The sequence below is a fragment of the Melanotaenia boesemani genome, chromosome 16 (assembly GCF_017639745.1).
Source record: "Melanotaenia boesemani isolate fMelBoe1 chromosome 16, fMelBoe1.pri, whole genome shotgun sequence".
NCBI classification, from domain to species: domain Eukaryota; kingdom Metazoa; phylum Chordata; class Actinopteri; order Atheriniformes; family Melanotaeniidae; genus Melanotaenia; species Melanotaenia boesemani.
Window position 1 is genome coordinate 21,322,898 of NC_055697.1, and position 15,376 is coordinate 21,338,273.

Sequence of the window (15,376 nt, forward strand, 5' to 3'; positions counted from 1 at the left end):
ACACTCTAATGCTCTCCTCGTTACCCTGCCTCCACCTCTCTGATGTACAGGGCATCGACCACACAGTGGAAGAAGCTGCTGTTTCCACTAACCCCATAGCTAGCATTTCCTGCTTTGATTTTTTTTTTTTTTTTTTTTTTCTCACACTCTGCTACCTGAGCCAATGGCACCTTACACTTTCCCCCGGGTGGGATGGATGTTCATGAGGCTGAGTTAGGAGCTAACTGACAAACTGAATAGATGACTGGCTGGCTGTTCGGCTACTTGCCTGACTGGCCACTCTGAGCTCAGGTTTCACTCTTCGTTGTTCAGAAGGAGAGAAGTCAGAGGGAAAGATATTGAACATGGCTGTGGAAGAGGGTGCTGTCTTCCTAACCCAAGTGAGTAGTGGTAACAGTCAGAACTTTTCTTGCATTTTAAATTGTATTACTTTAGTTGGATGTCAGTTATGATTTGATGTTGTATGTTTAAAAACAGCCAAAGGAGGCTATTGTAGATGTGAGTGCGACGTTGCATCAAACCACTAGAATGACCTGGTCCTGTTAGGACTGAAGGACGTTTCAGTGTATATAAACATGAAAAGGCAGCAAATCTGTTGCATTAAGATGAACTGTGCTTAAAGCTTGTATATTTTTAGGAGCATTTTATCAGATTTGCCTACAGCTGTATTTGTGTTGCTTTTATTAAAAGGTGGAATGGGTGTTTTCCTCAAGGAACAATGTGACATTTTTCAGCCATTGATTTCTTTTGTGTGTTAACTCTGAATTAAGATGTGCTGGGAGGTTGCTTTTTTATTTATTTTTTTGTTCAGAACCGAGCTGGCTGATTTTCCTTTCATCACATGTCAGACTTTATATTTAATTTTTATTCATTTATTTATTTTTATTTCATCTTAATTTTACCAGGGAAGTCCCATTGAGATTACAAAATCTCTTTTTTAAGGGAGCAGCAGTCTAGATTCCATTACAGACAGTAATCATTAAAACAACCAATCAAAGAACAAACAACATAAAACGTACAGTATAAAACATATAAAATATCAATCTAAGAGGGCAATAGAATACAGAAAGCATAGTCAGCTTGTCCTGCAAACCCTTAAACCTTGTTGTGCTTTAAGACAAAACAAGGTCAACTTGTACATTAAGTACATCACATGTATATAAAGCTACTGACAAGCTGAAGCATGTGCATTTACAATACACAGCTTTTTAAAGGACAGTAAAAGATTTGAGGTGGAAAATACTGTGGATTTTATTGTTTATCATTCAGTGAAGCTGTTTAATGGAAAATGCGATCAGATCTATTCATCTGTTTAAACTTCTTTATTCAGGAAACACTTAATAGATGCAAGAAGTAATATACTCACTTGTTAATTTGTTGAATCATGCATTTTTGGGGGCTTCAGAAAGCATGAGACACTTCCTCTTTCATGAAATGTGTTAAGTATGTTGCTTAACAGCACACAACAGAGTTATGAAGGCTGTGAGCAAGTGTTGCACTGTACATACAGTGCTATAAAGGAGCTTTACAGTGCATTTTACATTTGAAATCAGATGAGGTTCTTCATGCAAAGACTACTTATATAGATTGCCATTTATTGCTTTGCCAATAACATAATTTGCATCCATTCCTATGAAAGCCTTGATAATGATTTTCTGGTGGGGGCATGCTAGCAGCAAAATGTTGGCATTAATTCATATTGCTATATTTCACTATCTGGACTTCACAAGAGGTAAATAAGGAAATGGAACTATCTAGATGAAAGAGTGTGGGAATTTCCACATTTTGGGAATAAGATAAAAAAAAATCTGATGTTGTAGTTGCTGAGATGAAGTTCTTTGGCACTGCTCAGTGTTGTAGGCTTTTAACTGGTGTCCCTGGCTTTGAGCTGCTAGAGCTGTGGAGCTTTTGTGGAGAGCAGGGGATAAAATAAAACAATACGGCTGCTGCTGGTGCGACTCTCCTCTTTTAAGCTCCGTCAGTTCACACAGAGCCTAGAGCAATGGAAGCAGCATGTTTGTGCACACATAAATTTAAATGCATGAAATTAAATAGCACCAAAATGTGAGTGCAAATGTGTCACATAAAGCATTAGCTCTAATAAATGGATTATAGTTGTTCATAGTAAGTTTTGTTTTGTTACTAGCTCAGAACAGTGTGCCAAGCTGACATCATTGTAGTCTGGCTGCGAGGGGATATCAGTCTTTATACAGACTAAATATCCTTTATCCATCTCGACTCTATCTGTGATGATGTCATGACGAGAAAAAGTGCCAAGCACAGATTCAGCAGAAATTGAAACAACTGTTTCAGTTCAAAAAACATTGCGAATCCCACTTAGGTTGAAGGAACCACCCAAAAAGTTGTTTACTCAGGCTTCATCTGAGACTGTGATAGTTACACAACATGGGGTTCATCTGTTCAGTGTGTTTTTTAGTGAGTAAACAAGAAATCAATATAATTCATTTTTAAAATGTACATTATTAGTTTGCTTAATTACATCAGTAGCACACACAAATCTGTCAATGAAATCTGTTGTTTTCTGTCATGGTAATACTTCCATTTCCCATTTTTCCAAAACTTTGTACTTAATATTTGCTTATTATTTGACTGTGGTATAGAGTTGTGACACAACTTAAAAATAAAAACAAAAGAAATGGTAAGGGGTTTACCTAAAACATGCTGTTTTGATTGGGCATCTGGGTTTGCCATTTGTTTAATTGAAAAGTCTTTTTAAAATTTAATAGTGCAGTGATGTGATCGACGCAGCACATTACAGCTTTTCAAATAATAGCACAGAGACTTCACCGTTTTTCATTTGGTATTTCATCACCCTGGTCTCTGATCAGACAACTAAGCGGTTACCTTTTTTATAGTGTTTTAACCAAAAATTAGCTACATTTGTGGCTTTTTAAGACTGTAATTTTGAGTGACTGTGTAATTTTCAGCTTTGCCAACGTTCACTTGGATGTCAGATTTGTCTCCCTCATTCAGTCCTTTCTATCTAATATTAGATTAATGCTTTCCTTCTGGCTTAACCTCAGCTTTAATGGCCCATTTCCCTAAACGTCTGATCTGTGGAGACTTAATGATATTTCTCTTGCTAACCACGTGTCCTGTCATGTATAATACTTCATTCACAAAGACTCCTAGAAACCTCGTGTTGGACTTTGATGGGATCTGGATGGAGGGACGAGCCCACTTGTCTCATGCATTCAGTATAAGCAAAAAGGAATAAACTAGTGAGAGTAATAATGTGAACAAGGATGAGAACCACTTAATATGTTGGAAGAAGAGAATAGTATGATATTTCAAGGGCCACTGCAAAATGGTAACTGTCTTGAAGAAATGTAAACTATAAAGTTGTTCTGTGACTTTTGTTTCTAGATTTGGACTCCATCTACTGTATTTTAAAAGTATATACATTAGGCTATCCTTATATAAGTGTGCTAATATTTTATTGTTCTGTTATATACTATGTTATATCATGTTAGTGTTGCATGATATTCAATAGTGAAAATCATTGAGTATTTATGATACACACTGCCTGACCTGCAGTTTAAGCTGAATATTAAGATGTCTAAAGGTTTTAAACTAGTTAAAGTTTTGATGACACACAACAACAAAATCTGGCTGGTGTTGAATTGTGTAGTTTCTATCTGTGTAACGATGATTATGAAAAGTTACACCTTCAGTTCTTCCTTCACCAAAACTAATGCCCGATGTCAGAATTTTAAAGAGCACAGGAATGTGTGATAGAGCAAAACTAAATGTAAGCACCTAAGCTCCACCTGTGTCACGAGTGACAGAAAAAAGTCAATCATGTAAAATCAAATGAAGGAAAAATCAGAAAGAAATATTTATTGTAAAGTGTGAACAAGTGTTTGTAGATAAAAATTCTTTTTGATCTTGTTCCATTTATGTTCCCTTCCTGCTTGTGTGGTTTCCCTCTACTACAGCATTGTTTTAACAAACAGGGCAACACTTGTGTTGTGAGTCACGTTGATCCCAGCATGAAGACATAAGGGTGCAGAGCTATCACAGCAGGCTAGAGAAAGTGCAGGGAGTCTACTTGAGTGGTTGTGTTGATGTGGCACACAGTGATGACAGAAAGTTGGAGATGTATTTGGACTGGATGAGAGCCAAAGTGTCTAACAGGTCATCAGAAAGGTCACTGATTCTTGGTATCCTTATCCGTGACTAACAGGTTAATTGGTTTTCTGGTAACATTAATCTCAGTTGCACATCTGACCTTGAATCCTCTCATTAAAGTTATATCTTTACAATTTTCTTTTGAATATCCACTGTTTTCTAAAATTGTTGGAGAACAAAAAATTAAGGCATTGAATATTTCTGGATTTTTGTGGTCAGTGACCTATTTCTTTGTACATCAGAGCTAATATTAATGATTCCTTTGCAGCTGCTTGCAAGAACTCTGAGTTACCAGTTTACAGTGCCTAACTCTTACATAAATAATCCCAAGTTTTACAATGGCCATCTATATTCATGGATTACTTCTCCACATGGATCTATTGATGGTAATTGCTGAATATTTCCTGTAATTGGTCATGAACCATAGCTCATTTTTGTTATTTCTGTAATCATGCTGGTTCAAGCGTGAACTCTATCTGTACCATGACTTTTCTCAAGGCTACAAGAACAGAAATATCATTTGTGCTTTAGCACTGTCAAACAGTCCTCTGGGAGTTTATGGGACATGGAAAAAGGAAGAAGACATTTCTAGATATGAGCCGATTGGCTGCAGAGATACTGTGTGAGATTTAGTCTCATGGTTTCTTGTAATCAGGAAATGACTCGGCTTCCAGTTAACATGGCTTCATTTGCTATTAATTTGTTTGTTTACACATGCTAGCATGAGTGCACAAATATTTTCCTCTCACTTTTATACACATATTATCTATGGAACAATCTGATGCTGGAGGTTTTGTACACTCACATTTTGGCTATGGGTCAGGGTTATTTTCGGACAGGCATTGCAGAGGGGGAGGAGGAGAGTACAATGTTGGAGAACCAATTGTACAGTTTGGACCTGCTGAGTTTATCCCAAGTGTCTCTGGGAGCAAGGCTATATTTAGCAGGTCTGGCTTTTGATAATTCCGGGGAATTTAGGTTTTGAGCTTCAATTATAAGCCAGTGTATCACAGTTTCTCTGCCTCCTGCACTCAGCAGCTCCAGTGCTGAGTTTTACATAAAGCTTTTTGTAAAGCTGCTACGAAGAAGAAAGAAAAAAATGTGCAAACTTTGCCGGGTGTCATTTTACGTTAAACTCAATGTCCTAAGAGCTAATATGAACACAGATGAGAAGAGAAACCTCCGTCTCTTCTTGTCTTCTTGTCATTTTGTAGCTTTCTTTATCTTTGTCTTTTCTACTCTCTTCCTTTGTTCCTTCGCTCTCCCTCCCTTTCTGGTTTGTCATGTACGCACATGCTCACCACATTTGTTATAGGGTTGAAAACATGCTTGCCTCATCATTTTATTTTAGTGTGCAAAGTCCTATTTCTGTAGTGGAATAAAGGACAGCCAAGCAGAAAAGAGGGTGCTTTGCTTCCCATAGTACAGCGACATGGTCTCACAACTGCTTCACTGGTGGATTCAGCAGAGATCTCTATGGAAAAGAGGAGGGCTCTGTGGCAGCTGTAAGGACCACCCGGTCACTGAACTTCCTACATCAGTGAATCAAGAGATATTTGGATTTAACAAAGCTGAAATAACAAGCTGTTTGGATCTGACGGATGTTGGAGGAGAATTGTTGGGATTGTTGTTGTGGATCTTTTGGCTGTATTATGGATTTACCTTTTGAAATATCTATTTTTTTAAACTGCCAGTGGACTTGAATTGCATTTAATGTGACAATGAACATGCCCTATTTGTGGATATTGGCTTTATTTTTCTCTTTATCAAGATGTGTTTGGATATCTGAGAAATTATGACAGAGTTCTACCTGGTACAGTAACACATGTGCTTTTGTTCTCGTTTGTGCTTCACTGTAACAGATTGATATTGACCTCACATCACCTCTTCTTTCTGTCTTCCTCCTTGTTTTCTGCCCTCCAGTCTGATAATAATGCCAGTTACCTGCGAGCTGCCCGGGCAGGGAACCTTGAAAAGGTTCTTGACTACCTCAAGTCTGGAGTTGAGATAAACATTTGCAATCAGGTAAGTTTTTTTGAGCAACTGTAGCAACCAATGCTAGCTCATTCTTGGTGATGTAAAGTATGCTTACGCTGCTCCATCAGCCAGATTCAAAATAGCCAAATAAGGATAATATCTCACAGCATATCTTTGTGTTACAACTACACTAACTTCTCCAAATATATTCTCAGAATGGTCTGAATGCTCTTCATCTGGCCTCTAAAGAGGGGCATGTGGAGGTTGTTGCTGAGTTATTAAAGCTTGGAGCCACTGTGGATGCAGCCACAAAGGTAAGGCACACCCCAAAACATCCTCACTGATGTTACAGGGACTATATTTAGATCCAGCACATAACATGTCTGCTGTGTGGGATTAAACACTATGCAGCTACAGCACTGTGCCTGTGTTACAGTTTTATATTAGATCAATAATTAAAAACCTCTATTGTTGCAAATGCAGCGAGAAATAAGCAAGAAAAATATTAAATACATCTTACAACCATGCAAAAGGTCTTCATAGGAATGACTGGAAATTAATTATGTATAATATGATAAAAGGAAAAATATTTTATCTGCTGTGCAAAATTATATTTATCATGATATCATTTTTATTCTAACACTTAAAGATGCTGAGGAGCATAACCATTCAAAACATTATTTATATCTGTACCTTGAAGGCTTCCACTCCCATTTAGCCTCCTGATTCAACCTCTCTACCGCAGGTCATATGCCTGCTGCTGACATAAACACAAGATGCAATGAAATATTTAAGATCAAGGAGAAACTCTTCCCAATTAAAATATCCCCCTTTTGTGACCCTGAGGATGCTGTAGGCATTAGTTGGAGATATTCCCTGTGCCCTAATGCCATAAATCTTTATTTTATTCAGCTAGTGCAGACAATGTCATTGAGGATACCTCGATTTAGCAATATTTGGGGTTTCATTAAAGCTGGGTGGCTCTTTGATGCTGGAGTTAATTGTGTATACGCCCCTTTGACGTTATGCTACTGTTGTTGGGGGAGAATTAAACAAGAGGACTTGTTTTCGGCTCATTACCCCAACAGCTACTTAAAAAGCTTGGAATGCTGGGACTGTGAGATGTAGACTGAACTTGTAATTGTGCATGTTGTAGTTTGTGATGTTTCACTGGATTATGAAAACACAGTTGAGTTTGTAAATGTAAGAGATATTGTATTGTTTTTCCCTAATATCCCTGAGTATTGTGCATAGGGTTAGAATTACTTGAAAGATGTTGATGGTGCAACTTTATCTCCTGGAAATTATTTTCATATTATTTGTTTTTAAAATTAAACTTGAAAATAAGCTAAGAAAAAGTGTCCATCCAATTATAGTCTATTATCTTTTTTTTTCTTATGTTTTCATGTTTCAAGCTCAGGAGTTCAGCCTTGCAAATAACTGCACTCATCACCTCTTTAGCACCTGCTTGCGTTTCCAGGTTTAAAATAAACTTGAGTCAAACCAGAACTGAATTAAGGAGGAATTCAGAAGTTCAGGAGACTCTGCTCACCATTCTGAATAAACTCTTTTTAAGTCTGAAATGTGGAAAAAGAGGTATTTATTAGATTCAAGACTAATATATGACCCATCCTACTAAAGTGCAGGATAAACCTTTAGCATTTCGAATTGTTTTCCATGAAATTACCAACTTCAAAACACTCTTAGCCCAAGAGAACTTACAAAAGGACTTTTGTTTATAATTATTGCACCAGATACTGGTGTAAAGGTGACTTGTGGGAGAAAGGTCATACAAAAAGTAACAATTATATTTGCTTTTATGGGGACTTTCAAGACAGAACAAAATACAGTAGAGGTAATGTGATAACACTACAATAGATTAAAGCTGAATGTGTGTCTATAAACAGAACATAAGTGCATAAAACAACACCATTCTGTGTACTTTTTTTTTTTTTTCATTTGAAGCTGTATATATTTTAAAGTCTCGTCTACTTATTAGCCTGCTTTGTGCATTAGCAGACATGTGTCTGATTTTTCTTACAAAATGCATTTTGTTGCTTGTAAATTCCCATGTCATGCAGCCAGTGGACATATAGAGGGTCAACTCTGCCTTCACATTGACCTGTATGTGTTCATAAAAAGCCTCCTGTAGTTTTATTTTAAGGCCAAGGCTCACTTATGTGTAGGACATGGGGATCGGAAGTGACACATTGTTGGCAGTGGGAGCAGGGGGGATGCTGGAGCTGGAATGCTAGCAGTTCAAACATGTGATTTGTGGGATGGGATTCAGTGGGGCACATGGATACTGACAAGGATATATATACAGGCTGTAGTGGCAAGAAGTCACACATACACATACAAGCAAAACTGTGGAACAGGTGAGCCAGAGCTTAACACACATTCCTGCTGCTGTTCCATGTAATCCAGAAAGGAAACACTGCTCTGCACATAGCCTCACTGGCTGGCCAGACGGAAGTCGTCAAAGAGCTGGTCACTAATGGAGCCAATGTCAACGCACAGTCCCAGGTGGGATATACACAGCATGCGCACACATACATGCACACAGAGTGAAAATGACAAAGTGGTTCTGCTGACATGCTTTCAGAACCTGAAGCAAAGATAATGTCATTACAATACTGTGATGCACACATTTGTTACGATGATACTGTATCAAGAAGTCAGTGACATTGAGGAAGTCAGCGCTGACAGAATCTGGCATCATACCAACTAGGTCTCTCCTGTAAACTGCCGTTTTTGCATTTTACATTTAACGATCAGATCAAGGTGAGAGTAAAGATTGGAGAGCTCTTTCTGTCGCGTACTTTCAAAGCTGAAGACACAACAGAGATAAAAACATTTTTTTTATTACAACAGTAAAATGATAAAATCTTTACAGAAAATGGCAAAATCAAAGATATATGGTATAACTTATTGTATTTTACCTCTGAGACACAGTAGGTAAGGCATATAGAGATATTTTATATAATATGTTGTGGAATTTTTGCTGGGTAAACGTCAGTGAGTAGTTGTTTTTCCATGTTTATAAATTGGCGTACTTTGGTCCATGCTGCCTGCAGAATGGCTTCACACCTCTGTACATGGCAGCCCAGGAGAATCACCTGGAGGTGGTACGGTTCCTTCTGGAGAACAGCGCCAGTCAGAGTATAGCCACAGAGGTACTGTACATGTGTGCATGATTTTGTTTTTTTGTGTATGTGTGTGCACTCATATATGTATGTGTCAGTGCCATGTTCATATCTCAGTCATACCGTACAGTATGTTTCCATGCATTTTCATCAGTCATGTGTGGTCTTTACATCTGTTGTACTAACCAGCTTCATCTCCTTTCCTCCTTTCTCTCATTCCCTATGGCTTTCCTCGCTTCTCTGTCTTGTCATTTTTCTGTCTCCATCTTTTTCCTCGTCCTCTCTGTCTCACATTTTTGCTCTGTCTACCTGTCTTTCCACCCCACTACTGCCTGCCTTGTCTCATTCTCCTCCTCCTCCCCCCTATCTCTTCTTGAGGGCCTAGACAGAGCCGCATTGGTAGTGTATGTTGGTGGATGCAAAGTGACCTTGAGTTGGTCACAGATGAGGTCCACTCCACTCGCTGCCTCGCCTCCACTGCTGCTGCTGTGATTTACGCTTCTCACTCTGTGGAGCACATACATTTGCATGCTTACCAGTCATCACACGTATGCATCTAGGAACATGTGCACAAACGTAGATAGATAACTGATGGGATTGATGCAGTGCTCAAGCAACCCTACAGCCCATTGACTTACATCCATGAGCTACAGCCTAAAACAAGGGATGCCCTTTCCAATGTGCATACACATATACTTGGAACATACACACACAGAACTGCACACAAAACCTATTTAGGCACATTTAGAATATATAGATTTTATGCATACATAGAAAATGTGATATGTATGTGCACCAGAAAAAATAACTTGCATGCAGAAACATTAATATGGCAGGGAGCTAAATTATGCATTGCAGTGGTAATGTGTGTGGGAGATCCAGCATATGTTCGCCTATTCCACTGCATCATCTTATTATATAACTTATGTTATTTTGGAAAGGAAGCCTGCAAAGGAACAGAAGATTCAGTTCCTAAACTGTTTTAAGCTTCAGTGCAAATATTTTTTTATTTTAAATATCCAGATAATATTTTTAAAAAGAGTTTAGTAATCTCTGAGTTGTATCTTTAAATTTTATTGCAAAAAAAATGTGTATATATTTATTTGCAATTTTTCAGATGGATTTCCAAAACAACCATGTTTCGTATTGTAATTGCCGTGGCATTTTTCTGTGAATAACCAAATCATGTTTTATTTTTAACTATAGTTATATGTAAAGGACTGCTTATACAGTATATAATGCAGACTTACAACCTGACTTTGATTATTGATAGGAACCTTTTAACACCTTTTTTTTTAAGTTGTAGGTCTTGAATCGTTTTAGTCTATACTTGCAAAGGAAGTACATAGGTACACAAAAACATATCTTCATAACTTCCTCCCCACATCAACCTTTCAGTTTGACCCACCATTCCTTGTCAATTCCTTCACCAGTAATGCAATAACACCTCCAACTAGCATCCCTGACTCCTTTCCACCTTCATACACAGGATGGCTTCACCCCTTTGGCAGTGGCCCTCCAGCAGGGCCATGACCAGGTGGTCTCCCTGCTACTGGAGAACGATACAAAGGGCAAGGTACGCCTGCCTGCCCTGCACATCGCTGCACGCAAGGACGACACCAAGGCCGCGGCCCTGCTCCTGCAGAACGACCACAATGCAGACGTCGAGTCCAAGGTGAGCAGCACTGATAAAGTCCAGCTCTGTAGGTGGATCTTCTTTTAGGCTACTATTTTCTTTCTTATTAACTCTTTGATTGTTTCTTATAAGTGACTTTAGATTTCTTTGTTTTTGTTACCAGCTTAATTTTTCTCTGCTTTCTTGTTTTAATTTGTTTTATGCTCTTATTCACAGAAAGAGAAAAGGAGCAAATTACAATCAGTGTGAATGTTTTGGATGGAAAACACAAGCATTTGTGAATGCACAGTATGATCATATTGGAAAAGGACTTTAGTTTGAGAAATGTCTTTCTCAAGCTAGAAAATTTACTTAAATCTGAAGCAACAACAAATTTATATCTCTTAACTTTTTTTTTACTTTATTTTGTTTTTTCACCCCTCTCTGCTCCTCCACTTCATGACAGTGGAGGCCCTTTTCTGCTTTTTTTCTCACTAATTGCCCATTCTCTCCTCTTTTGGCTGACTCTATAGATGATGGTGAATAGAACAACAGAGGTACACCTCTATCTGTACATTATGTAGTCCCCTCATTGCAGTTCATAAAAACTGAAAACAACAACAATCACTTCAGTGCCCTTGACTTAATGCAGTAGTGTTTCTGCAGCCCTTCGTGACATTCCCTTTTCCATATTAGCTCAGTCCCGTCTTCCTCCTCTTCATTGCTTCATTAAAGTAGTAGATATCTGTAGTCAAGGATAAAATCAAAGCAATTGTGCATGTTTCACTAATACTAACTGATTAATCCTGGAGGTGGAGACTTCAACGTATCAAGGTCTTCCTTGATTCAAATGGTTTCATGGTGTCCTAAAAGTTTTTTATTTTGGCTAAGTCTTTGTGACTGTTGACATAATGTTGTCTTAATGTGTCCAAATACAGTCTGGCCATGAAACTAATGAACATGATAACCAGTGATCGCATGAAGAGTGGTTATCATCTACTGAAAAGCAGCAGTTTGTCTATAACCTGCATGGCAATTAACTTCCGTTAAAGCTGTATCAGATCCTGCTTTTTAGAAACAGCAATTTATCAGATTTTTTCATTAGTTTACCCTTTATGTATTTCTTAGTCTTCTAATCCACAACCCTTTCACCTAAAGCATTTTGCATGGGACCAAAGCAACAAGCTAACACAAAACTGCTTCTGTGGTAACGAAAGCTGCTTGGTCACACCAAAGCCAGGTGGCGCCCTTCTGTGTGCCTGTTTTGGCCGGCTTTGTTTCTGGCTTTGGCAGGCTTGACAGTCATCTGGTATGATTCACCCAAAAATGACTTTGTTGATCTGAGGCTTGTGCTTTGTGGTAAACAAATTAGAACACTACTCAGATGGAAGATGGAAAAAGGTTATTGAGGATTATATTAATCTACTATAACTGCATAGTTTTTGAAAAGAAAGGAAGATTTATTTGTGGTTACATTTTATTTTTAGTGGTGTCTCTGCTAATATGATTTGAAAGTGTACAGTTGTAGTGTTTTTGCTTTGGGACACTTTATCAACAGCATGTGTTAACATATCTGAGACACCTGCCTCTCCCTCCCCTGCTTTAACAAAGAGATTTCCAAAGATTAAAACGCTTCATGTGAGGTTTGCTTATTGGATAGATTATTTCCGGTGTCCTTTTGTTCTTTGCACAGCTGCTGCTCTCAAAGTTAGAAGTTATGCCAAAAAATAACTCTTACTGAAGATGTAAACAACTGGACACTAGGTTTATATAAAGGAAATGTTTAAAGATAAAAAGAATCAGAATGTTGCAAATGGCATGAAACAGAATTACTGTCAAAACTGAGTTTTAGTTACACACTGAAGCCATTGTAATTTTTAATTTACTTCAATGTGTGCTAGAATAATAAAGAATCATATTTTAGAATCCTTAAAAACACAAATAAGCCCCAATGAAAAAATAGAAAAACAAGCTTAAAGTTGGCCCCATGTTTGATGCTTCAGTAAAGAACTTTAGTGTTATAAAAGTGTTAGTAAATCAGTATAAACTACACTGTAACCTCGCTTGATGGAGTGTGATGTCAAGCATAGGTCTGTAAACTGCAATAAAGCCTAAAGAATTGACTTCTCAATGATTTGTTTAACTTTTCCTACTTTTTTGTTTGTTTGTTTCCTTTAATCCCCAGAGTGGTTTTACCCCCCTCCACATCGCAGCTCATTATGGGAACATTAACGTGGCCACACTACTGCTGAACCGAGGGGCTGCAGTGGACTTCATGGCTCGGGTGAGTTTATACTGCCCTCTGCTGTTCAGGAGGTGTATTACAAGCTTTTAAGGTAAACAATGATTAACGTCTTCATGGCATGACTCTAAAACTACAAGCACACACAAAAATCCAACAACAGTATACTTTATTTTTTTTGACTTGGGACATCCCCTCAGTCTCAGTATTACACTCCAAAAGGGATGAAAAAACACTAATTAAAATTGTGATTTACATCTGCAATTTTTGAGGTTTAGCTCATTAGCAGAAATGAGTTGCTGCAAGGCATGACAATACTACACAATTTGCAAGCAACTATACAATACTTGGATAATGTGCCGCAACACAATATGCAAGTACTGAGAAGGTCTGTCGTCAAGTAGGTGAAGACATTGCTCAGTAAGAGAAAAACTCCCAAATGGTTTAATAAATTGATCTTCTTTTCAATTTATTAAACTATTTGACCCTTAAAAACATAAATCTTAAGGGTGCATTCAAGCTGGTTATTTAACCGGCAAAGACCATCACTACTATATATTTAATTTGTCTATGCAGCAGGTCATTGTGATCTAAGTGAGTGTGTCATTAAAATGTCTCAACAGATTAGATGTTACCCACCCAGTTTTAACAGCAGACTCTAATGACTGTGTATTAGCTGGTTTGTGAAACACTGTTGGTGTTTGTGCTGCTTTTTGACTCTAATTACAGATTGGGTCCTCAAGAGTCATGCCACAGCAGCAGGGTTAGATGGAATAAAACAATGAAGATGGTTTACGTCTGTTTGCTTAATAGTAAAAGGCTGTGTGGTCTTAATAAGGAGGGTGTATGACTATTTATTGCTTTAACCAAGGCAGTCTGTTTGCACACCGCTTGATTAAATGTTGTAATTATCCATTTATTGTTTAAAATTGACAGAATGGGGGATTTTGAGTAAATAATAGACCACTGCAGCAAAATAATGTGGCTTTCTTCTTTTTAATTTAGAATGACATCACACCACTTCATGTGGCAGCAAAAAGGGGCAACAGCAACATGGTCAAGCTCCTGCTGGACAGAGGGTCCAAAATTGATGCAAAAACAAAGGTGAGACTTAAGTTTCCTCATAAAACTGTAAGATGAAAAAATATACATGTATTGGGTGATCTCTGAAGCCTAATTTTATTGTGTATTGGACTGGATTTTTAATCACTGAACTTTATCAGGCACACACATGGAAACAGTGCTCACACCCTTGTAAGCACAGGAACTCTGACTATTTTAGTGGTGCAAAGATTAGTAATTGAATATCTTGTGTGAAAGATCAAAACCTTTGCTGTTGTTGCTCTTTTTCAGGATGGTCTGACACCTCTTCATTGTGGGGCCAGAAGCGGGCACGAACAGGTGGTAGAGATCCTGTTGGACCGAGGAGCTCCTATCCTGTCTAAAACCAAGGTAGCTACTAGGATGATAAATTTGGAAGCTGCTTCTTTGCTAAGGATAGGGGAAAAAGGGTCACAAACACACACACCACAAGTTTTTTTTATTTGTTTTGTTTTTGTTTTTGTTTTTTTTTTTAGCATAGAACAGTTTACATGTTAAATTTTGTTAATGAAACTATATTTGTTTAAATCAGTTCTCCTAACCACAGAGCCGTTTGAAATCTGTTATTCAATCAGTAAGCAGGTCTGTTGTTGCTGTAGTGTTGTCGCATTGCCTCCATAACGTCTGTGCGACTTCTCCAGAACAGCCTGTCTTCGCTGCGTAGCCCTACAGTTTGACCACGCAGGACAACCAGTGTAACAAAGTAGACATTGTTGTAATGACCTCGTTATAACAATGCTTCTGTAACCTTCTCAGCAACTCCCTTCACAGTCTTTCCGTGCAGCGCATGGCCCCACCCTAACTTACTGTGTCTGTCTGTCCACCTGTCTATGTGTCCGTCTGCGTGTGTGTTTGTCTCTCTCTTTGTCTGGCTCTCTCCTTCTCTCCCCCTCTCTTTTTCTCTTTCTTTCCCTCTCTCTGCCCCCTTATAGAACGGCCTGTCGCCGCTCCACATGGCCACTCAGGGGGACCACCTGAACTGTGTCCAGCTCCTGCTCCAACATGATGTGCCGGTAGACGATATCACCAATGACTACCTGACGGCGCTGCATGTTGCTGCACACTGCGGTCACTACAAGGTGGCCAAGCTCATTGTGGACAAGAAGGCTAACCCAAATGCAAAAGCTCTGGTAGGGATAAAGG

General features: G+C 38.4%; 1 protein-coding gene across 8 annotated transcripts in view; it reads left to right on the forward strand.

Annotated features, from left to right (window-relative positions):
- Nucleotides 1–15,376, forward strand: part of LOC121656166 (ankyrin-3-like) — a 129,715-nt gene that overhangs the window by 61,336 nt on the left and 53,003 nt on the right. For all 8 annotated transcript variants that reach the window (XM_042011237.1, XM_042011236.1, XM_042011242.1 and 5 more), the window contains 9 exons: nucleotides 6,076–6,177; nucleotides 6,345–6,443; nucleotides 8,557–8,655; nucleotides 9,207–9,305; nucleotides 10,765–10,950; nucleotides 13,076–13,174; nucleotides 14,138–14,236; nucleotides 14,486–14,584; nucleotides 15,166–15,363. In XM_042011237.1, coding sequence (XP_041867171.1) covers nucleotides 6,076–6,177; nucleotides 6,345–6,443; nucleotides 8,557–8,655; nucleotides 9,207–9,305; nucleotides 10,765–10,950; nucleotides 13,076–13,174; nucleotides 14,138–14,236; nucleotides 14,486–14,584; nucleotides 15,166–15,363 — 1,080 coding nt within the window. The remainder of the gene's footprint in view (nucleotides 1–6,075; nucleotides 6,178–6,344; nucleotides 6,444–8,556; nucleotides 8,656–9,206; nucleotides 9,306–10,764; nucleotides 10,951–13,075; nucleotides 13,175–14,137; nucleotides 14,237–14,485; nucleotides 14,585–15,165; nucleotides 15,364–15,376) is intronic.